Source organism: Henckelia pumila, chromosome 2, assembly GCF_033568475.1.
Source record: "Henckelia pumila isolate YLH828 chromosome 2, ASM3356847v2, whole genome shotgun sequence".
Lineage (NCBI taxonomy): Eukaryota > Viridiplantae > Streptophyta > Magnoliopsida > Lamiales > Gesneriaceae > Henckelia > Henckelia pumila.
Window position 1 is genome coordinate 176,010,182 of NC_133121.1, and position 23,485 is coordinate 176,033,666.

Genomic DNA, 23,485 nt, shown 5'->3' on the forward strand with positions numbered 1-23,485 from the left:
CTATATACGAGTCACTTTTTGGTCACAAGATAAGAAAATCTCGAGGAATTTTAAACCATAGAGGACGTGAGGATTGAGAAAGGAGATGAGAGAAATTTCAAGAGATAAGATTTGTTCAAATTTAAAAGATATTAAAATCAAATCCTTTTTCATCATGATATTTTGTGTGCTAATCAATTTACTTTTCCTGGAGAGTAATAAGAAGAAAGAAAAGAAGAAAAGGAGACCATATACGAATACGACGTGTGTGGGTTAAAAATTTTCGAAAGAAGAATTCTTCGGAAAAAATTATCACTAAGGTTGCACTGTAATTTCTTTTTCTTGCAATTTTATTTAATAATATATTATTTTTGTATATATGAATCAGAGACAATCTTTCTTCTTTGGAATTTATACATCCATGGATTCACAAATAGGGAAGTTCTGACTTGTTTTTTATTATTTATTTTTGTGGATTGATTCTTTGGTTTTTCAGTGTCAAGAACAACTTGTTCGAGAGATGGATGATCTTCCGGAGCCGCTTTTAGCGGATGTTCTTCTCCGGCTTCCGTTGGTGACACTATATAGATTCAAAGTCGTTTGCACCAAATGGCTTTCTCTGATTTCGGCCCCTTATTTCCTCCGTCAATATGCTTCTCGAACATCGATCTCCCCTCGTTGGGCCTTCCTTTCGCGTGCCGAATACGATAATTATTCCAAACGCTATCGTGCCCAGGCACATCAACTGCTGATCGACTTGCATTCCGGTGATCTCAAATGCTGCCCGAATCCGATTTCGATGCGATCATACAGGATATTGGGTGTGAGCAATGGGCTGGTTTTGTACGAGTGGTTGTCGTGGGGGAGTGGTGCACATGAAACGAATTGGGGCGTATGCGACCCCGTCACCAAGCGTTGTGTCGTCCTTCCCCCGTGCATTAGCGAGCACTTCTGGTCTGATGGTTGTGGATTTCTCACTCAAATGAAAGAAGGCGTTGTCGCGAGTTACACGGTGGTTAAGTTCGCGGGGATACCTCGAAGATTCGAGGTGTTTTTGTCGGGAACGGGGAAGTGGAAGGCATATGCGCCCTCACATGAATATATTATGAGTGGTAGCTTGTTTTCGGCACCCACCGATCTCCATGGGATTTTGCATTGGATGCATTCGTTTCAGGGAATATTCGCATATGATCCACTCAGGAATCCCGGCGCGATTCGTAACATCGCTCTCCCGGCCGACGACGGTGGTCGCGTAAGCAAGGAAGACAGAATCGGGATGTGTGGCACGCACGACGGACATCTGAGATATCTAGAATCTTGTGCGGGCTTAAGCTTGAGTGTTTGGGTGCTGAACGATTACGGTTGCGGAGACAGTTGGTTATTGCAACATAGAGCCAGGTATGCCGATATTCTCCAGGATGTCCATCCCGAGACATTGACGAAAAAGATCAAGCCCGTATCTTTCCATCCGTTGGATCCCGACGTCGTATACTTGGGATGCGATCGTGTTTTTGTCTCTTACAATATGCGGGACGGGAAATGCCATGTTCTCAAGACGTTCGATGGAGACATGGTCTATAATAATAATTGGGATCGGGCCTTTTGCCTTGTGGTTCCGACAATTCCACCGTCTCTTCCCTCGCCGTCTCCTCCGAATCTTGCTTTACGATTATGATGAGTACTTCTTTTATTTTGGATTTGATTTGAGTTTATACATTTTTCTTTTAATTCCATTGATTGATATTACTGCTCATTCTAGCAGCATGCCCCTTAATTTTGTTGTTTTTTACTCTTCACTTTCATTTCCATCCTTTATTATTATGTAAAAATCCATGCATGATCTTCTGGATTTTGGTATTTTTGCATAAACGCCGATTATTTATCGTTCCTTGCTGTTATCTTTGAATTTATCTTACTTTTGTTAATGATCCAAATGAAAGAGACATGTACATAGAACATGTGGAGAAATTAAATAGCTGAGAACCATGGTAATTTAGGAGTTTTAAATTGTATAATTTGATTTGTTGGCCTTGAATATGGTTATTATTTATTTCATTGGACAAAAACTTCTATGAGACGGTTTCATTTTTTTTTAGACGTGTCTCTTAGCTTATATGAGTTATCCATTAAAAAATATTATATTTTATGTCGAAAGTATTACTTATTATTATAATTATAGGTAGGTTTGACCCGTCTCACGGATAACACCGTCTCAGAAAAGTAGGATTTTCGAAACATTTATTGTTGTTGCTTAAAAAAAACATTTATTATTGTTGTTGATACTATAATATTATATATGTTTATAGATCTACACATACAGATAGTGATATACTCAAAAGATGTTTATGGGTGCATGTTTTTTAATTTTTAAGAATTTTTTTATTTTTAAACATTTCTTAAATCCTAAACAACACACATGATATGTTTTAAATCGGTCATTGCACTACATGTAAGGTAAATAGATAATGAAACGATTATTTGATTTTGTTGGAGAAATATTTATTTGGGAACAATAAAATAGGATAGATTTCTTTAAAACCCATGTTTTTAAAGCCGGATCGGCACATTCGGGAACAGGTTATAGTTTTGCTCCGGAAAAAATCATTTTAATGGTCGAACCGTTCAGACCAATCAAAATCGATCGGACTGGTCAAGAACTAAAAAATCAGTTCATCCGGTTTAATCGGTTTTTTCAAAAAAAAAAAATTGGAAATTAGTTTTTCTATTTTTAAAAATTCAAATGTAATATTTTATTATAAATATATATAATTATTTTAAAATTTTACTTCGTAAAATTTTATTTTAGTAATACTAGAGTTTTTTTAATTAATTAATTTATTTTTAAAAATTTATAAGTATAATTGATATTTTAAATATATTTATTAGTTATTTAGTTTTCAGACAATGATAAATATATATATATTTATCTATTTATATACATATTTTAGGTTTAAAATAAAATATATTACTCATTATATTATATTATAAAACTTTTTTTTGATTTGACCACTTGGTTAAAACGTTTTGACTAGTTAGATCTTTTTTTTAGATAAACCGCTTCGATCACCGATCTGATTATTAAAACATTGTTTAAAAAGATTAATATATTTCATCGTCCTAATTAGAGATACAAGTGAGTCAAGCTATTCGTAAGCAACTCGAAAGCGGCTCGGTCAAAACTGCTACCTATGGTAACTGTCATTCTCTGTTTGTTATGATCTTTTATTAAATTTCAAAACATCATTGGTTTTTTGTTTCCTACTTGACAAAAACAAGCGTAAAAAAATAAATTAGACACATCGTAACTTCTCTCATTCATGTCTTTTCCCATGTCTTATGTGTTCTCCTTCTCTTTCCGATCGCTATCTTTACCCAAAAAAAATATTTTAGATAACATTAAGATTGTATTTTCAACTTTTTTAAATTTAACCCCTTTCTAAAAGTTACATGATGTGTATATATATGTGTTTTAAATATTTTAGTTTTAATATTTGATTGCATTGAACATGTAGTAAATTACATGTGAACGTGTTTGCCACATTTTTTTTACACACGCAACGCGTGTGCCACGATTGCTAGTTATAGATAATAATTTTATTTAGATATAATATTTATAGATTATATTGTATTTTATTGAGTTTGTTTGCACTTTGAGTCATAATAGATAAAAGATGAAGAAAAATCGGAAAAAAAATGAGAGAGATTACTCTCATTGACAATGTCAGCTAACAAATATTATAAAAGATAAAATCGTGAGAAAGATTTTACTTTCACACTGACATACCAAACTTAGTTAATCGTGCTTGTAAAAGAAAAAATTATTTAATACGTGGTCATCAAATTTAATAATATAAAATATCGATAATAATAATATTTACTATAGTATTAATAAAATAAAATAAATAAATTAAAAATCTCAAATTTGTTAGTGATTTGAAGAGCTAAATAATTTAAATTTTAAAATTTGATACGGGATGTAAAATCTTTTATCTCAAGATTTTAATAATTTAAAAATTCCAAATTTAAATTTAAAAACGGAAAAAGGAAACCTCTTCCATCTCAAACGCAAATGTATATGTATGTATCCACTTCAACAAACAAAAAATAAAAATAATATTTGGCATTATGTGTTCCACTAGCTCGCGAGCTACTCGATTATATATATATATATATAATAAAATAAATATAAATATAATATAATATAATATATATATATATAATATTGATATATATATTTATTCATATATCTATATTTATTTATATATAAGTTTATTTTTCGAGTTTTTTGAGTTCGAGCTTGAATAATTCGAAATATTCACGAATCAAGTTCGAGTTTGAAATTAATCACTTGATCGAGCTTGAGTAGACAAACTAGATGTCAAGTTCGAGTATTATAACTCGACTCTACTCGTTTGCATCTCTAGTTTTAATTATACAAGCGATTTTATTTTTTATTTTTTTTGCTTTTGTCCTATATACGTAGTTATGTATTCATATTTAGTAATATTTATTTTTATTGTTTTTTTCAAATTTACCCCTATTTAATTTGAGATAGTGTAAATATCAAAAGATATGTAACGAATTATATTTTGTTGAGGCGTAGTTTTAAAAAACATGGCTACCTCCGCGCTCTGCCATCATATATCAAAACATAGGTTGTATTTTGAAATTTATTTTAGAAACGTTTTTCATATGTATAAGTAATTTTTATGCGTGATATTTTTGTCAAATTTATAAAAAAATATGTTCTCCAAGTAATTTCAAAGATAATGTGAGATTTGTTTTTTTTAATGTTTTTAAAATTGAAAGCAATGATGAAATATTATTGATTAATTTAATTATATAATTTTTTCTACGTAATAATTAATCAAACACATATTTATTTTTAAAATCATAGAGGACGTGAGAATTGAGAAAGGAAATAAGAGAACTCGATTTACCCTCCGCATGAGCCAATGAGCCTCTGACTCATGTGGAATAGGGTCCCCTTCGGGATCAACCTTTAAAAAAAAAAAAAGGAAATAAGAGAAATTTCAAGAGATAAGATTTGTTCAAGTTTAAAAGATATTAAAATCAAATCCTTTTCATGATATTTTGTGTGCTAATCATTATCAAGTGATTTCCTCTTTCTAAAAGGAATGAACAGGGCCAAAGCCCTTTAATCAAAGAGGAAATAATAATAATAAAAAAAATAATAATAATAAGAAAAGGAAACCGTATACGACGTGTGTGGGTTAAAAATTTCCGAAAGAAGAATTCTTCGAAAAAGTGTATCGACTAAGGTTTCACGGTAATTTCTTTTTCGTGCAATTTTATTTAATAATATATTATTTTTTATACATGAATCAGCGACGATCGTTCTTCCTTGAAATTTATGCACCAATTTTTTTTAATTTTCCCATGCATATATTTAATCCATGTTCCGTGAAAACTCAACATGAAAGTGTGTTCATAGTTGAAGTCCAGATTTGGGTCACAAAACAATCTAATTAAATCTCATATTTTCGTCGGAACAAGTTGATTAGGTTGTGGCTAAAATTAATGGGGCTAAAATTTCAATTTCTACAATTATATTTCTATAAATCACACCATACCCTGATCAATGTTATGTTTTTCGACGAAAATTGAATAATCTGATCACGGTAGATGGAATAAAATAATTGAAATCCAGAAATTGTTATGCCCAGATGAAAATTTGAAAAGTTACCGATTCAAAAAATATATTTTCTTGATCTTGGTTACTTTATAATCCTTATTTAAAAACTATTTGTTTAATTTTCCACCTACTTTGGTTGATAATTAAGGATGGATGGTTTGTTTTTCAGTGTCAAGAATAACTTCAGTTTGAGAGATGGATGATCGTCTTCCGGAGTGGCTTTTAACGGAGGTTCTTCTCCGGCTTCCGTTCATGACATTACATAGGTTCAAAGTCGTCTGCAAGAAGTGGCTCTCCCTGATTTCGGCCGATGATTTCCTGGGCGAATATAAATTGCGTGCTTCTCGAGGATCGATCTCGCCTCGTTGGGCCTTCGTTTCGAGTGAGAATTACGTTTGTTCCGAACGCTATCCTGCCCAGGTACATGAGCTGCTGATCGACTTGCATTGTGGTGATCTCAAGTGCCCGATTCCGTACCCGTCGGACGAGGACTTGCGCAGGAGTAGCTATAGGATACTGGGTGTGAGCAATGGGCTGGTTTTGTACGAGTACCGGTCGACAGGTGATCGTGGAGATGATGAACATGAACCGAATTGGTGCGTATGCGACCCTGTCACCAAGCGATTTGTTGTCCTTCCCCCTGGCATTAGCAAGCACTTCTGGTTCGATGGTTGTGGATTTCTCACTCAAATGAAAGACGGGGTTGTCGCGAATTACACGGTGGTCAAGTATGCGGTGGTTCCTGGGAGATTCGAGGTGTTCTTCTCGGAAACCGGCGAGTGGAAGGCCTATGGGCTGTGGCGTAACTCTTTTCTGAGTGATGGCTTGTATTCGGCACCCACTGATGTCGACGGGATTCTGTATTGGATGCATTCGTTTCAAGGGATATTCGCGCATGATCCACGCAGAAACCCGGGCGTCCTTCGTAGGATCGCTCTTCCTTCCGACCGCGGGGATGGTTGCGTATGCACCGAAGAATGTATAGGGATGTGTGGCACGCACGACGGACATCTGAGATATCTAGAATCTTGTGAGCTAAGCCTGAGCGTTTGGGAGCTGAACGATTACGGTTTCGGAGACAGTTGGTTGTTGCAACATAGAGCCAGCTATGCCGATATTCTGAAACATGTCCATCCCGGGACATTGAAAAAACAGATCAAGCTACAGCCCGTGTCTTTCCATCCGTTGGATCCCGACATCGTCTACTTGGGATTCGATCGTGTTTTTGTCTCTTACAACATGCGGGAGGGGAGATGCCGTGTTCTCAAGACGTTCAGGGCTATTAGAAATGAAAACAGAGACTATAAATGGGATCGAGCCTTTTGCCTGGTGATTCCGCCGATTCCACCGTCTCTTCCGACGGCCTCTCCTCTCCGAGCTGGGAATGAATCTTACTAAACTATTACTATTTTTATGATGTTTCTATTTATGTTAATACATTTTTTCTTTTCGATCGATCTATGTAACGTAGATAGTACAAAATTACAGCATGGTTACTCTCAAAATTAATTCATTGTTGCATTTTTCGTCCTTCACTTTCATTTTTCCTCCATTAATACGTAAAAACCGTTATCTTCTGGATTTGGGTATTTTATTTACGTTTACATTCCCATAGTTTAGAATTCCCATTGTTTAGATCAAGTGATGAGTACAGAGAAAACAGTTGAGAGTCATGGTAATTTACTTCGAGGAGTTTGATTTGGGGGCCTTGGATATGATTCGAATAACATTCTCAAAAGCTTCCGAACCGGTCCAATTCCTTTGGACCCCTTGATCATGCGATGAGAAGTAATATTGTTGCTTTATTATTATATTTTTTTGTGACGTGGAAACCCGCAGCCGCTACCTTTCGGTGCGCTCTGGGTAAACCCTCGGACTAACGCAATAGCCTGCAAACTATACCAGTCAGGTAAACCACACAAGGCAAACCCTGTGTGACAGGCTTGTTAGGTGGCGGTAGGTGGAAGCTGGGAATATATATTAAATGCTTTGCATTTAATTCGACGCGGTTTCTTCCTCCTATAAATTGGCTTCCATTCCTTCAGTTTTTATTATCCCATTCTTCTCTTTTTTTGTATTAACAAAGAGAGAAGAAAATAAAGAGAGAGAAAAAAAAGAGAGTGTTTTTTTTTTGGAGATCTCTTGTGAGTTAGAGAATTATTTCTCGGTAATACTCGGGGTTTGGGTGTGGTGAGATATAGTGTTTTGTATACACTTGTAATATTTCTCCGGTTATAAATATTACAGCAGCTCCGTGGACGTAGCCTATATTGGGTGAACCACGTAAATCTTGGTGTCCTTGTTGATTGTTTTTATTCCGCAATTATTATCGTCATGATCATTCCGGCTTAATCCATAACAACTGATATCAGAGCAGTTACGGTGTCCGGGAGCCTTGGTGAAAAATTTCTTAAAATTCTGAGTATGCTCTGTGGTTGCAGCTTTTTCTGATCTTCCACATCAGAAAAGATTTTTTGAAATTTTATTAAGGCAATAGAAGCGATGGCTGGAAATGACGGATCGGGACCTGGAATCAATAAGTTCGACGGTACAGATTTCACATTCTGGCGCTTACAGATTAAAGATTATCTGTATAGCAAGAAGCTACATCAACCTCTATCCGGGGTGAAGCCAGAAAAAGATGGAGGATGATGAGTGGGAGCTTCTTGACCGACAAGTGTTAGGGGTAATACGATTGACCCTAACAAAGAACGTGGCACACAACGTGGTGGAGGCAAAAACCACGGAGGAAATGATGTCCATTTTGTCGGACATGTACGAGAAGCCATCAGCAAATAATAAAGTGTTCCTCATGAAAAAGTTATTCAACTTAAAGATGGAGGAAGGTGCTTCGGTGGCAGCACACATCAATGAATTCAACACGATTGTTTTCCAACTAACATCGGTTGAAATTAAATTTGATGATGAAATTCGAGCACTTATTCTATTGGCGTCTTTGCCAAATGCTTGGGAGCCGATGCGGACAGCGGTTAGCAATTCTGCTGGAAAGGGAAAGTTACAATTCAATGATGTCAGAGATCGAATCCTTGGTGAAGAAGTTCGCAGGAGGGATTCGGGAGAAGCAACATCATCGAGATCTGCCCTAAATCTTGAAAACAGAAGTAGGGGCAGGAGTAGCGAAAAAGTTTCTAACCGATGGCGTGGCAGATCCAAATCAAGAACTGGAAAAGAAAAAAATAACTTTGAAAAGAAATTGAAGTGCTGGAGCTGTGGTGAAATTGGTCACATGAAAAAGGACTGCAGATCACCCAAGAATAATGCAAATGCTGTTACTGAGGATGTACATGATGCCTTAGTACTATCCATGGAAAGCCCGGTTGATTCTTGGGTTATGGATTCGGGAACTTCATTTCATACCACCGGTGATCGTGAGGTATTCAGTAATTACATTGCTGGTAATTACGGAAAAGTTTTCTTGGCTGATGGAAAACCGTTGGAAATAGCTGGTATGGGTGATATTAGTTTGAAAATGTCAAACGGATCCATCTGGAAGCTCAACAAAGTGAGGCATGTACCAAAGTTGACCCGGAATCTCATCTCAGTGGGACAGCTCGATGACGAAGGCCATAAAGTGACCTTTGGTGATGGCTCTTGGAAAGTGAGCAAAGGAGCCATGATTATTGCTCGAGGAACGAAAACTGGAACCCTGTACATGACTTCCAGTTGCAGAGATATGTTAGCAGCTGTTGATGCTGGAGCTAACTCAAGTCTATGGTACTGTAGACTTGGACATATGAGTGAGAAGGGAATGAAGATGCTGATGTCAAAAGGGAAGCTACCGGAGTTAAAAACTGTCGAACACAAACTGTGTGAAAGTTGTGTTCTTGGAAAACAGAAAAGGGTGAGCTTTTCGAAAGGCGGTAGAGAACCGAAAGCAGCAAAGTTGGAGCTGGTTCATACTGACGTGTGGGGGCCATCTCCTGTGACATCCCTTGGAGGCTCACGATATTATGTCACATTTATCGATGATTCGAGCAGGAAGGTTTGGGTTTATTTTTTGAAAAATAAATCTGATGTTTACGAGACCTTTAAGAGGTGGAAAGTCATGGTGGAGAATGAGACCAACTTGAAGGTGAAGTGTTTACGGTCTGATAATGGTGGAGAATATGAAGATTTTGAGTTCAAGAAATATTGTGCACAGAACGGGATCAAGATGGAAAAAATCATTCCTGGTACACCTCAACAGAATGGTGTAGCTGAGAGAATGAACAGGACCCTAAATGAGCGAGCCAGGAGCATGAGATTGCACGCTGGACTGCCGAAATCATTCTGGGCTGATGCAGTTAACACTGCAGCGTATCTGATCAACAGAGGACCTTCGGTACCACTTGATTGTAGAATACCAGAGGAGGTCTGGAGCGGCAAAGGAGTAAACCTTTCGTTCTTGAAAGTGTTTGGTTGTCTCTCATATGTTCACATCGATTCAGCCAACAGAACGAAACTTGATCCGAAATCAAAGAAATGTTTCTTTATTGGTTATGGAGATAATGAGTTTGGTTATCAGTTCTGGGATGACCAAAATTGAAAGATTATTCGGAGCAGAGATGTCATTTTCAATGAGCAAGTTTTGTACAAGGACAAGTCAGACATTGCAGCAGGAGATAAATGTCCCGAAGTCCTGAAGTCAAATGAGGTGCCATTGATAGATATTCCTATGAATGAGTCGGAGGATAGTAACCAGGAAGAAGAAACTGCACAAGAAATTGATCCACAAACTCCGGTGATTGAACTCAGGAGATCGTCGAGAACCATCAGACCACCTCAGAAATACTCCCCTGCACTTCACTATATTTTGCTGACTGATAAAGGTGAACCGGAGACCTTTGAAGAAGCGACGCAAAATGATGATTCAATCAAGTGGGAGTTAGCCATGAAAGACGAGATGGATTCACTGTCATCCAATCAGACTTGGGAGCTGACAGAACTTCCGGAAGGCAAAAAGGTATTACACAACAAGTGAGTGTACCGGATCAAAGAAGAAGTTGATGGTAGCAAGCGGTACAAAGCGAGACTTATTGTGAAAGGTTTTCAACAGCGGGAAGGCGTTGATTACACCGAGATTTTCTCTCCAGTGGTGAAGCTGACCACTATCAGAACTGTACTTGGATTAGTGGCGAATGAAAACTTACATCTGGAGCAGTTGGATGTAAAGACGGCATTTCTTCATGGTGACTTGGATGAAGAAATTTATATGAAGCAGCCACAGGGATTTGAAATACGAGGGAAGGAGAAAATGGTATGCAAACTTCAGAAGAGCTTGTACGGTCTCAAACAAGCTCCAAGACAGTGGTACAAGAAGTTTGACGGATTCATGAATAACAATGGTTTTCTGAGGTGTCAGGCGGATCACTGTTGTTATGTGAAAAAGATTGATGGTTCCTACATCATTCTACTGCTATATGTGGATGACATGTTGATAGCAGGAGCGTGTCTGGAAGAGATTGATAAGCTCAAGAGAGAGTTATCAAAAGAATTTGATATGAAGGATTTGGGAGCTGCAAAACAAATTCTTGGTATGAGAATCTTGAGAGATAGGGTGAACGGAGTCTTGAAGTTATCTCAAGCAGAGTACGTGAAAAAGGTGCTTAACAGATTCAACATGGATGAAGCTAAACCGGTTAGTACTCCTTTGGCTAGTCATTTCAAACTAACCAAAGCTCAATCACCATCGACGGAGCAGGAGCATGCTTATATGAATAAGGTTCCTTATGCATCTGCTGTCGGAAGCCTCATGTATGCAATGGTGTGCACCAGGCCAGACATAGCACATGCAGTAGGAGTTGTGAGCAGATTTATGAGCAATCCAGGGAAACAAAATTGGGAAGCAGTGAAGTGGATTCTCAGATATTTGAAAGGTACTATTAGTTCATCTTTGTGCTTCAGAAAAATTCAGGCTTACAAGGTTTTGTAGATGCCGACATGGGTGGTGACCCAGACGGCAGGAAGAGTACTACTGGATATGTGTTTACATTGGGTGGTACGACAGTAAGTTGGGTATCCAAGTTGCAAAAGATTGTTGCACTTTCGACTACTGAAGCTGAGTATGTTGCAGTGACAGAAGCTAGCAAGGAGATGATATGGTTGAGATCATTCTTTGAGGAGTTGGGTCAGAATCTTGAGGATAACACATTATACTGTGACAGTCAGAGTGCTATTCATTTGGCAAAGAATCCTGTCTATCATGCTAGGACGAAGCATATACAGGTTCGGTACCATTTCATCAGATCTGTTCTGGAAGATGGAATCTTGATGCTTGAGAAGATTCCTGGAAGTAAAAATCCTGCTGATATGTTCACAAAGGCGGTGACTACTGACAAACTGAAGTTATGCTCGACTTCAGTTGGACTGCAAGCATAAGAAAGAAAGCCCGAGCTGCTGCATTGACTGTGTGAAGCCATGATTGGAATCAAGTCTTCAAGTGGGAGAATTGTTAGGTGGCGGTAGGTGGAAGCTGGGAATATATATTAAATGCTTTTCATTTAATTCGACGCGGTTTCTTCCTCCTTTAAATTGGCTTCCATTCCTTCAGTTTTTACTATCCCATTCTTCTCTTCTTTTGTATTAACAAAGAGAGAAGAAAATAAAGAGAGAGAAAAAAAAGAGAGTGTTTTTTTTTTCGAGATCTCTTGTGAGTTAGAGAATTATTTCTCGGTAATACTCGGGGTTTGGGTGTGGTGAGATATAGTGTTTTGTATACACTTGTAATATTTTTCCGGTTATAAATATTACAGCAGCTCCGTGAACGTAGCCTATATTGGGTGAACCACGTAAATCTTGGTGTCTTTGTTGATTGTTTTTATTCCGCAATTATTATCATCATGATCGTTCCGGCTTAATCCATAACAAGGCTAGTCCAAGAAGGTGTTGGCAAGGAGAATCGAACTCCTGACCTATGGTCAAGAGTTCACCTACTCCACCAACTTGGACACCCCATTGGGGGCAATATTGTTGCTTTATTATTGATGTTAACAGGGGTGACATACCATACTCAAAAATGTATATTGTATATCATATCACTAGCATATTAATTATATCAAAATTTTACGTTATATCGCGATTTCGTTACAGTATCGACATACACCATTTTTTTAATTTTCACATGCATATATTTAATCCTGTTCCAAAGTTCTATCCCTGGGGAGGGCAAAAACTCTCATCCAGGTAGGAGAAGTTGACCCACCCTGAGCTGCCTAGATGATGGCAGAGTGCAGAGAGTGTGGTCATTACAAGTAGTGTTTATAACCTCCAAAAATAACTAATTATGGAGATTCTCTTTACAAATTTATGATATGACATCAAATCCAAAAACAAGGTGTAATTTGCCAAGAAAATAAGAAAGAAATCTCAGAAAAACCTAAATAAGTGGTTTTCAACCATGTAATTTCATTTAGGAAAACAAAAACGTGATATCTCCTTTTCGCTTGTATGGGCGGCGACAGAGCTTGCAGACGGATTCTGGCGGTGGTGTTCAGAATAGGTTTCACAATAACATTTTTGGTATAAAACTAGTATTTCACCCCTATTATACACAAAAATCAGTATTTGAAAACTTATATAAAATTATTGATATGATATAATGAATACATTTAAATTTTAAATATTATTGTAAAAATTGTTATTGTTATATAAAAAATGTTTATGTCATTTGAGATAATTCTTAAATTGAGATAGGATAAATTCATTTTTTTTAATCAAATGAAAATCTAACATAAAAATAATACAGAAAAGATATCCAGAAAAATTATATGTTATTTTTCTATTTACATTTTTAAAAATTAATAGTTTTCAAAAAATTCAAATTTTTTGTCATTGTCGATGAATAAAATTGATTATAATGTTAATTATTTTTAGAATATTTTAAATAAATTTATATCAAGTTTTTAATTAAGATACATATAATAGTGATTTATGAAAATTCAATATACCAAATATTCACGAAGACACTCTTTAAAAAGTTCAAAAACGTAACATTATAAAAGAAACACTCTTTGAACTTTTTAACGCTTTCAAAATCTCAAGAAACACACTCAAAATCTCAAAAATACATCTCAAAATCTTTATCCTCGGCGAGTAACATTTTGGTCACTATCACGAAGGTAACAAAATCTCGAGGATTTTTTTTTAACCATAAAAAACGTGGGAATCGAGCAAGAAGAGATAAAATAGAGATTTAGAGATATGATTTGTTCAAAATTTGGTCACATGGATCCTCAAAGAGGGATGTTAATTTTAGGAGTGATAAAACAAAAAGATCAAACTTTGCTTTAGCCAACACCGGTAGATGAGATCCTAACATATGAGTAATACTCAAACCATGCATCTAATGATTCTTATTTTTACACATACGCGTAATTAATTATATATTATTGATAGGGGTGACAAAAATTCCCGAAATCCCGACCCTTTCCCGAATCCCATCTCATTCCCGTCCCGAAAAAATCTCAACCCGAAATTTTTCCGACCCGAACTTTCGGGATTTTTTCCATCCCGATTAATATCGGGAGCGGGATCGAGAATAAAACCTTATCCCGACGGGATTCCCGACCCGTCCCGAAATAATATAATAATATATTTTATTAATAACTTTATTAATATAATAAGCTAAATATTATTAGGTTTCAACTCATATAACACTTAATTGTGGACTTAATTTACATAATTTTTATTGTTGGGACGATCAAATTGTAAAATCACGAAATGCCATTTTATTTTTGTGTAATTTTTTAAAAAATTAAATTAATAATTTAATTAATTCATATTTATAATTATCTAATTAGAACTAATATGTAGAACAAGACTCAAGAGATTAATTTGACAATCTATTTAACAAAATTTATTTAGTAATTGTACCCGAACATTTTATTATTAATTATCCGATACATTTTTTCTCTTAACAAAACTTTGAAACATTATCCGAAATATTTTAATATTATATGTTTTAAGTTGAAAATTTATTTTTATTTATAAATATAAGTTTCAAAATAGTATATTTAATAAAATTATCAAATTTTTTTATTTTTTGAACGAAATCTTGAACATGAAAAAAAATTTGGGATTTTCTCTCCCTACCCGACGGGATCCCAAACATTCGGGATCCCGAATAGTCGGGTCCCGAAATGTTTCGGGTACGGGATCGGGAGAAAAAAAAGTTTCTCGATTCTTTTCGGGATTGGAGTCGGGTAAGGGGTTTACGGGACGGGTCCCGACCCTATTCCACCCCTAATTATTGACGTGGCAAATATTCATGGAGCATTAGATCTATGGGTAATACACATATGCTAGGTTGAAATCTACCAGCCAACACCCAAACGAGTGCTTTTTGTTTTTGTTTTTTTTCGAAAATAGAACATTCTCATGATAGATACATCAAAATATTCGAAATCCAAAAGTTATCGAATCAAGACCAAAAAATGAAATATTGATGGATGAAAAAGAAAAAAAAATGAACATTACTTATCCAACAAAGTATTTTCTTGATCATTATTCATGATTCTTTCAAAGTCATGGAATTTTGTAGAGTTTATGAATTTTAAATGACTTTTATAGATTGTTGTTGACTTTTTTTATGGATGAAAAAGAAAAAAAAGTGCCCTTACTTAATTATCCCAAAAAACGTATTTTTTTGATCATATATTCATTTTAGACTTTTAATGACTTTCAATGTTTTTTTCAAAGTTATGAACTTCTGTGGAGTTTATGGATTTATAATGACTTTTATAGATTCTTGTTCACTTTTTTCAAGAATTTTGTTATAGACTTTTATCGAGTTCATGGAGTTTTATAATGACTATTATATATAGACTATTTTTGACTTTTTCAAGATTTTTGTAGAGTTTTGTAGAATTTATTCATAGATTCTTCTTGATTTTTTATGCCCAACATTTTTTTATCGTAAATTTTTATGTTTATAATTTTTTTTTATTAATTTTCAAAAACAATTAATCAATCAAAATACAGAAAAAATATGATATTTAAATTGTAGTAATATTTTATTGAAAAAACTCTAATCATTATTGATTACATGATCAACGTCGATCCATATTTGATTGGCTATAGTATCCCTCCATGCATTAGCATTTGCTCGTTGTTGTTCTTGAGTGTCAAGTAATTGATCAAAGTTGTCTTCATAAATTTGTTCTGATGAAGATGATGTAGCTTCATTATCTACTTCAATCGAAAACTCATCGGAACGACACTCCTTGCGAAGAAAATTATGCAACCCAACACAAGCCAAAACAAGATATGTCCGAGTCTTGTATTTAAACGGAGGAGCTGTCTTGAATATTTTTAACCGTGACTTGAATATGCGAAATATTCTCTCAATAACGTTTCTCAATGGATCGTGGTGAAGATTGAACAACTCTTTTGCATCTTCAGGGGGACGACCTTGTCCAGTGAATTCTTGAAGATGATAACTTGCGCCTCAAAAAGGATCCAAGAATTGACATCGATTTGGATATCCGACATCCACTAAAAAAAATTTACCTATCAAACCATATTTGTATATTAATGAATAACATATATAAACTTTTGAAAAGTCAAAAACATAAATAATTTAGTAATATATATTACAAAAAAAACATACCTTGGCACTTTAAGTCCATTATTTCTTGATAAAACATCTGTCAACACGTGTGAATCATGTGCAGATCCCTCCCACCCACTGAGTACATACATGAATTCTAAATCGAAGTTACATGCTGCTAAAACATTTTGAGAAATTATTTCATGACGATTGCGGTAAGTGTTAGCATCACGCCAAGACACTGTCGCGGGAATATGAGTACCATCAATATCTCCAATGCAATCTTGCAATAAAATAATAGTATCGAATATATTAATACTTGTAACAACAACAACAAAAATAATAATAAAACAACAATAATTGAAAAAACAACATAATGATCAACTATCTACTAAGCAATCATCCGAACAACCCTCTACGGGCGCGAGAAGGTATTTGATTTTAACTTTGATGAATTTACACGAATATAATTAGTGCACTGCATAACATGGCTAATGAGTATCAGAGACCGTGCTTAGCATTCGAAGAAGTTAAAGCAAAAATCCTATAAATAATTTTAGTGGTTAATTTTGTGAATTTTTTGAGTCGGATTGATATGATAATAATAACAGAGCCATCAATTTAGGTTGGTTTTATTGGGTCGGTCTATCCTGCTACATAATTTAAATGAACTGGGTTGAAATTTTTTCTACCCAATTAAAGACGGGCCTAAGTAGGCTTGGATTGGCTCGCAGAGGAGTATTCACAAATTTTTTTAAAAAATTTTTAAATATAGACCGAATCTCAGAAATTAAAATATGTAAGATTCTATTATATAGAGCTACTCTTTGTTTTATTTGGTTAGAGCTTCATAATCAATATTTTATTGTAGGACAATAAAATATGGCTCGAGTCCAATTTCAGTGGTCCTCAGCGAGTAAATTAAAATCTCAACAAATACAATGAGATTTCAAGAGATATGATTTGTTCAAATTTTAACCATAAAAAACGTGAGAATATGAGGAGATAAAATAGAGATTTCAAGAGATATGATTTGTTCAAATTTTAAAATATATCAAATATCAAATCTTTGTCATGATATTGTGTGCTAATCAAGCCACTTTTCTTATCAATAAAAGGAATTACGATGGCCTTTAATTAGAGGAATAACTCATGAACATAACAATAACTAGTATTTCATTCGTGCGATATGAATTATATTTTGTGTATAATATAAATAAATTGGATCAAATGAAAATATTGAGCATAAAATTAAAATGTAAATAAATTTAATTTTACAATGAGTAATAAAAATAATAATGTTAAAAAAGTACTTTTTAAAACGGCAAAAATAGTGAGAATGAATATTTGAACGAATAATCAAAATATGAATTATATATAATATAATTATAAAACAAACAAATTATCTTATCAATTTTGAAAAACTTCCTTAAATACAACTCTAGATTTAGCGACATACAACTGACCATGACTAAACATAGACTCTTAAAAAAAATTGTCCTACATGAGATAATGATTGACCTGACCTTTTTTTTTTTTTTAATTGTCATTGCATATATATGATAAAATCAAATGATATTGTCTTCTTTGAAATTTAAAAGGGAGTCTTGGATCAGAAGATGTTTATGTTCTGCTGCAACATAACCGGAGTTCCAAGTTTCAAGTTCAACTCGTGATTTGGTACTCCAAAACTTCTTTTTCCATTTAAATATTCAAGGGTATGGACATCATGTAATAAATTAAAGTTTTTATCAGAGTTACATGCCATATCAGAACTTAAATACAATCTTCCCTCAGAATGATTCAGATATATCATGTATTTATTTATGGATTGAACGACATCAAGAGTCGGTGCTAAAATAACTCTCTACTGAAAATATGCAGTATCACTGATAGAAATGTCTGATGACAAGTATGTACTCTCGACTATTGATGCAATAGGATCGTTATAATCTTTTAGCGAAAATTCATCTGGAATATCGATTGTCGCATAACCATCATTTGGTTCTCCAATTTTTTCATCTCCTATATTAGCAACCCAATCAGAAAAATGTTTTGTTTTATCAAATTCTTCATTAGAACCTAAATTTTGTAGTCGCATGTTTTTTTTTAATATCAAAACCATACAATGTCTCCAGATATAATAAGAATTGATGGTCGCCAGAACAATATCTTGCATAATTTCATTTGGAATAACAAGCAATATTTGACAAAAATAACCATCGAAAACAACAGTTTTACCTCCAAATGGCAAATGAAGGTTCGAAGGATTGACAAATCTCATGATATCCTTCATGCTTTTATCTAAAGCTTCAAAACAGAACTTATACATCATTGGAGCTTCATCCCAAATCATGATAAGCTTAGATTTTTCAATAAGCTCCGCAAGAGAGATTCCTTGTTTGATATTGTATGTTGAATATTCATTAGGATTAAATGGAATTGCAAAGCGTGAATGAGTTGTTATTCCACCAGGCAGTAGAAGAGATGCAATACCACTGGATTCCATATTCAACACAATCTCTCCCTTCGATCCCAAGAATTCAGATAGAGTCTTCCAGACAAATTCTTTTCCAGTACCTCCGTATCCATATACAAAAAAAACCACTCCCTTATTTGAATTAACTGCATTCATCACCGCAATAAATATTTAATTCATCAACATTTTTTCCCAAACTCTCATCATCTGAGCTTCGATAGAATGATGTCGTCACACGATCGTGTCTTTTATTTATATATTTTAACGAATATTTGATAGCTTGAAATTGGTTGCACCATATTTTATGGTTGCATGTGTGCGTGTTCCTGAAAGCGGGAAAAATCGTAATAAATCGAAGTTAGATTGATGGTAAATTTAAATCACAAAAGGTTTACCATAAAAAACATAACAAATCAAATTAAAATTGAAGATCATGAACATAAATCACAAAAAGTTTGTGAGCCTCAACATCTTGGAATATGCTTTTCATTGTCGGATCTTCCTTGCTTTTATATGGAGGTAAATTATAACAACGTATTAATCATAATTTCAATGCTCAATGCCAATTTGAAGGATTTATTTCACGAATAACTTTGAACAAAGGTGTCATTTGGTGCGTATCAAGTGGAGACTATGTTGTGATTATTTGATCTAAGTTGAAAATATAATTATATTTACACAATAATTGTGCTCAATTCAATATTGAAAATATTCTATATTTTAGTTCATTTTTAGATTTTGTTGTATTTAAGAAAGGTCCAAAAAGTTAGTAGTGGTTTTGTATAGTTTTAATTAGAGTATTAATTTTGTATGCCTTTAATTACGGAATTATATATAGTGATTTTGTATAACTTTAATTACGTAGTGATTTTGTATTATTTTTTATACGGAATTAAAAATTGAAAATATTATGTAATTTTTAATTACACAATATTTTGATTAAGTTTGAAATTTGAAAAGCGCCTCCCCAGAACGTAAACGATCCAAGAAGAAGGGAACGACATCCCCCCATCAAAATATGAAAAATATAAAATAATTGATTTAATAATTTCTAAAAGTATGATTTTTTAAATCAATCTTGTTTTTTTTTGGTTTTGTTCTGAAAATTTCCATTTTTTTGAATCCTAGATTGGATTTTATTTTAAATGTTTATTTATGATATTTTTTAATTTTTCTGGAAGTAAATATTCTCAAATGAACGCTGAAATCAGGAAATAATGCTATGTAATTTCAATTGGAGATATATATATATATATATATATATATGAAAATATTATGGAATGTTTAATTATATGTATATTGTAATTAATTCCGTAACCAAGATGGGACATGTTTTATATTTTTGTTAAAACCCAATTACTTGATATTTTTGTTAATTTTTAGATTTTGTTGTATTTAAGAATGAGTCGAGAAGTAAGTAGTGATTTTGTATAGATTTAATTACGATAGTGGTTTTGTATGGTTTTAATTACGGAATTATAGATAGTGATTTTGTATAGTTTTAATTACGGTTGTGATTTTATATGATTTTTATACGGAATTAAAAATGTAAATATTATGTAATTTTTAATTACATAATATTTTGATTAAGTTTGGAATTTTAATTTTTTCTAAATCCTTCCTAATCAAAATATATCAAATATAAAATAATTTATTTAATAATTTTTAAAATTATGATTTTTTAAAACTATATTTTTCTGTTTTTTATTCGAAAATTTTCATTTTAGAATCTTAGGTTGGATTTTATTTTAAATTTTTATTTATGATTTTTAAATTTTTTTTGAAAGAAAATATTCTCAAAGGAATGCTGGAATCAGAGAATAACGTAAAGAACGTTGTGTAATTTTAATTGGATATATATATATATATGTATATATATATATATATATAGATATTATGAAATATTTAATTATATGAATATTGTGCTTTAATTTAGTATCAAGATTGGAAATGTTTTTATATGTTGTTATTTTTTAAAATATTATAGTATTTAATTAATTACGGGCTGAGAAATAATTAATGATTTTGTATAGTTTTTATTTACAAATTATATATATATATATATACCCGACTCTCAAAAAAAATTCAGTGTATTTTTTCAACAATTATAGGGTATGTTACCATTTTGATGACAATGTATGTTCCATTATATATATATATATCATGAATTTGGTTGTTATCACTTGAACTTTGAAGAAAACATTTCGATCAGATATATATTGACATTCTTTCAGCATTTCTGTAGCACCCATACCATGAAATAATATATGCAAGATTTATATTTAATAATCATCTACAATGGAAAAATACATTATACTATCAAAAACTTATTTCGTAAACCTGATTTTTTATTTCAGTCTTCAACTGTAAAGATGTTTTTCCAAAAAGTTCAGCACACTCTCTATCCCACAGTAAGAAAACTTCATTTCAAGTGATGTCAACAATTCTCACTTGTATCTTGAACCTAGTGAAAGAATGTTTCAAAAATATGTTTCATTAAATAATCGATGTAAAATACAAAAAATATGATATGTATGTGTGTTCCCTGAAAAATGGAGAAAAAAATATAATAAAATCGAAGATAGATAGAACATAAAAACAAATCACAAAAAGTTTATGTATACTTCAACATCTTAAAATATGCATTCCATCGTGAGATATTGTTTGTTTTGATATGGAGGTAAATCGTAGCAATGTACTAACCGTAGTTTCAGCGCCCAATGCCAATCTGAAAGGTCTAGTTCTCATATCATTTTAAATAAAGGTGTCATTTGTTTTGCAATTGAGTGGTGAATGTTTTATTGAAGTTTGAAATGTTAAATAATATTTTCGGCTCATAAACAGTAATTATACAGTAAGTGTCTCCAAACCAATAATGGAAATGCTTAGTGAGTTTTGTTAAGTTTTATAATTTTAAGGAAAAATTGTTTTTTTAGTCCTGTATGTTTGTCACTTTGCGATTTTGGTCCTCTATATTTTTAGATTTCAGTTTTAGTCCGCTATCTTTATTTTTTTGGCAATTTTAGTCCTTTTTCTGATGTGGCGCTGATGTGGAGCTGACGTGTATAGTGCCACGTAATCATTTTCGAATAAAAAGGACTGAAATTGCCAAAAATCGAAATATGCAGGACTAAAACTGAAATATGAAAACATAGAGGACATAAATCGCTAAGTGACAAACATAAAGGACAAAATTGCAGTTTTTCCTAATTTTTAATTGTGCAGGAATTTTTTTTTGAATTATAGAGATAAAATTGTCAATATTTTGGAAAGAAAATATTGTATATTGTATTAAAATATATATGAAAGTATTAAGCGTGATTTTGTTTTTGAATCTTTAAGGATGATTTTTTTAATTATTTTCAAAATCAATGATCATGTATGGAATGTTGAAATCTCGGAGTTGAGATTTATACATACTAGAATTTCGCTGCACGCGTTGCGTGCTCGTATATTTCGTTTTTTAAAAGAAGAAAATAAATAATAAATTAAAAAATAATAAAAATATAACGTTTTTCTAAACAAATATTCACAAAAATATATATATCATATAAAGTGAGTGTTATTTTTGTAAATAAAATAATATCAAAGGGCACAAAGTGAGCTTTTAATGGCTAGAAAAGAGGAAACCGTATAAAATGACTATTTTGTCCAATAATTTTGGTTTTATTAAAAATTAAGTTAAGAGATAATGGTAATTTCAAATCAAGCTTCACCAATTAATTGAAAGTTTGTTAATTAGAGGGTCTCTACTTTAATAATATAGTAAAATATGGTAAATTAGAAACTTTATGTTATCTATATTGACCATTTAAATGTTTATTGATTTCATATTTATATGGATATTATATATATATATATATATATATATAATAGTTTTGGTGTATTTTAATATTTATCAATATTAATTTTTTTCATTTGAAAGGTGGGCGTTAATTTTAGTTCAAATTGGAAATATTATGTATTTCTCACACAATTTCGTAAAAAAAATATATAATTTTTTATACATTTTATTTGATTTGATGTTATTATGCTATGATGATAGATTACATGGCTAAATAGTGAAAAAAATATGAATATGTCGTATAAACATATGCTATATATAATAGCAGGATTGATTTCTTAAATTTTAGAGGTGTAATTGTCAATTTGGAAAGAAAATATTGTGCATGTATATAAATATATGAAAGTATCTATATTTTAAACTTCATTTGTTCATGATTCTTTTTATTTGTGTGCCTTGATTTTATTTTAAATTTAAATTGATTTGAAACAATATATATATATATATACACACACAATAAATAATATTTATATTTTAATCACACACGCAACGCGTGTGCAGACGCGACTAGTATATGGAATACATGAAATCATGGAATTTAGATATATAAATATATTGTAAATTAACAACATTATTTTATCTATATATCAATCTATATTTATATATTCGTGTTTATATCTTCCATATATGTATTATTTAAAAATTTACTTTTCACTTAATTATATGTAATTAATTAACAGAATACTATTTCCGTTTTTGATAATCAGATTTTGGCGGGATTTTGCCAAAAATGGCAAAACTCAGTTATTATATATACAAAAACTCCTACCTATAACTTAGTTTCAGTTCTCGACTGATAAGATATAAGAGTTTACAACTCGATTGATTTTTGCACGAAAGTGATCAGGGGCAGTCCTAAAGAGAACGACGCCCCGAGCGAAGTTTAGATCAGAGGGCCTATTAAATTAATTTGAAAAGTCAGATATAATTGAGCTATACAAAATTATATTTCATATTTCGTAATCATGAATTTTTCCATAA

General features: G+C 32.7%; 3 protein-coding genes across 3 annotated transcripts; 2 read left to right on the top strand and 1 right to left on the bottom strand.

Moving 5' to 3' along the window:
• The first annotated feature begins 220 nt into the window (after window positions 1–220).
• LOC140885271 (putative F-box protein At3g28280) lies at window positions 221–1,742 on the top strand. The gene is made up of 2 exons (XM_073292222.1): window positions 221–299; window positions 476–1,742. Exon 2 carries the CDS (start codon window positions 500–502, stop codon window positions 1,652–1,654), a length of 1,155 nt encoding a protein of 384 aa, XP_073148323.1. The 5' UTR covers window positions 221–299; window positions 476–499; the 3' UTR covers window positions 1,655–1,742.
• A 3,825-nt stretch (window positions 1,743–5,567) lies between these two features.
• On the top strand, window positions 5,568–7,145 carry LOC140885300 (F-box protein At1g49990-like). The gene has a single exon (XM_073292259.1). The coding sequence runs from the start codon at window positions 5,831–5,833 to the stop codon at window positions 7,031–7,033; it is 1,203 nt and encodes a 400-aa protein (XP_073148360.1). The 5' UTR covers window positions 5,568–5,830; the 3' UTR covers window positions 7,034–7,145.
• Window positions 7,146–18,048: 10,903 nt separating this feature from the next.
• LOC140878997 (uncharacterized) lies at window positions 18,049–18,816 on the bottom strand. The gene has a single exon (XM_073282625.1). The coding sequence runs from the start codon at window positions 18,814–18,816 to the stop codon at window positions 18,049–18,051; it is 768 nt and encodes a 255-aa protein (XP_073138726.1).
• Between the last annotated feature and the right edge of the window lie 4,669 nt (window positions 18,817–23,485).

Bases quoted from the DNA above. Each gene is read 5' to 3' on its own strand.
- LOC140885300 (XM_073292259.1), top strand. From the start codon at position 5,831: ATGGATGATCGTCTTCCGGAGTGGCTTTTAACGGAGGTTCTTCTCCGG.
- LOC140878997 (XM_073282625.1), bottom strand. From the start codon at position 18,816: ATGAATGCAGTTAATTCAAATAAGGGAGTGGTTTTTTTTGTATATGGA.
- LOC140885271 (XM_073292222.1), top strand. From the start codon at position 500: ATGGATGATCTTCCGGAGCCGCTTTTAGCGGATGTTCTTCTCCGGCTT.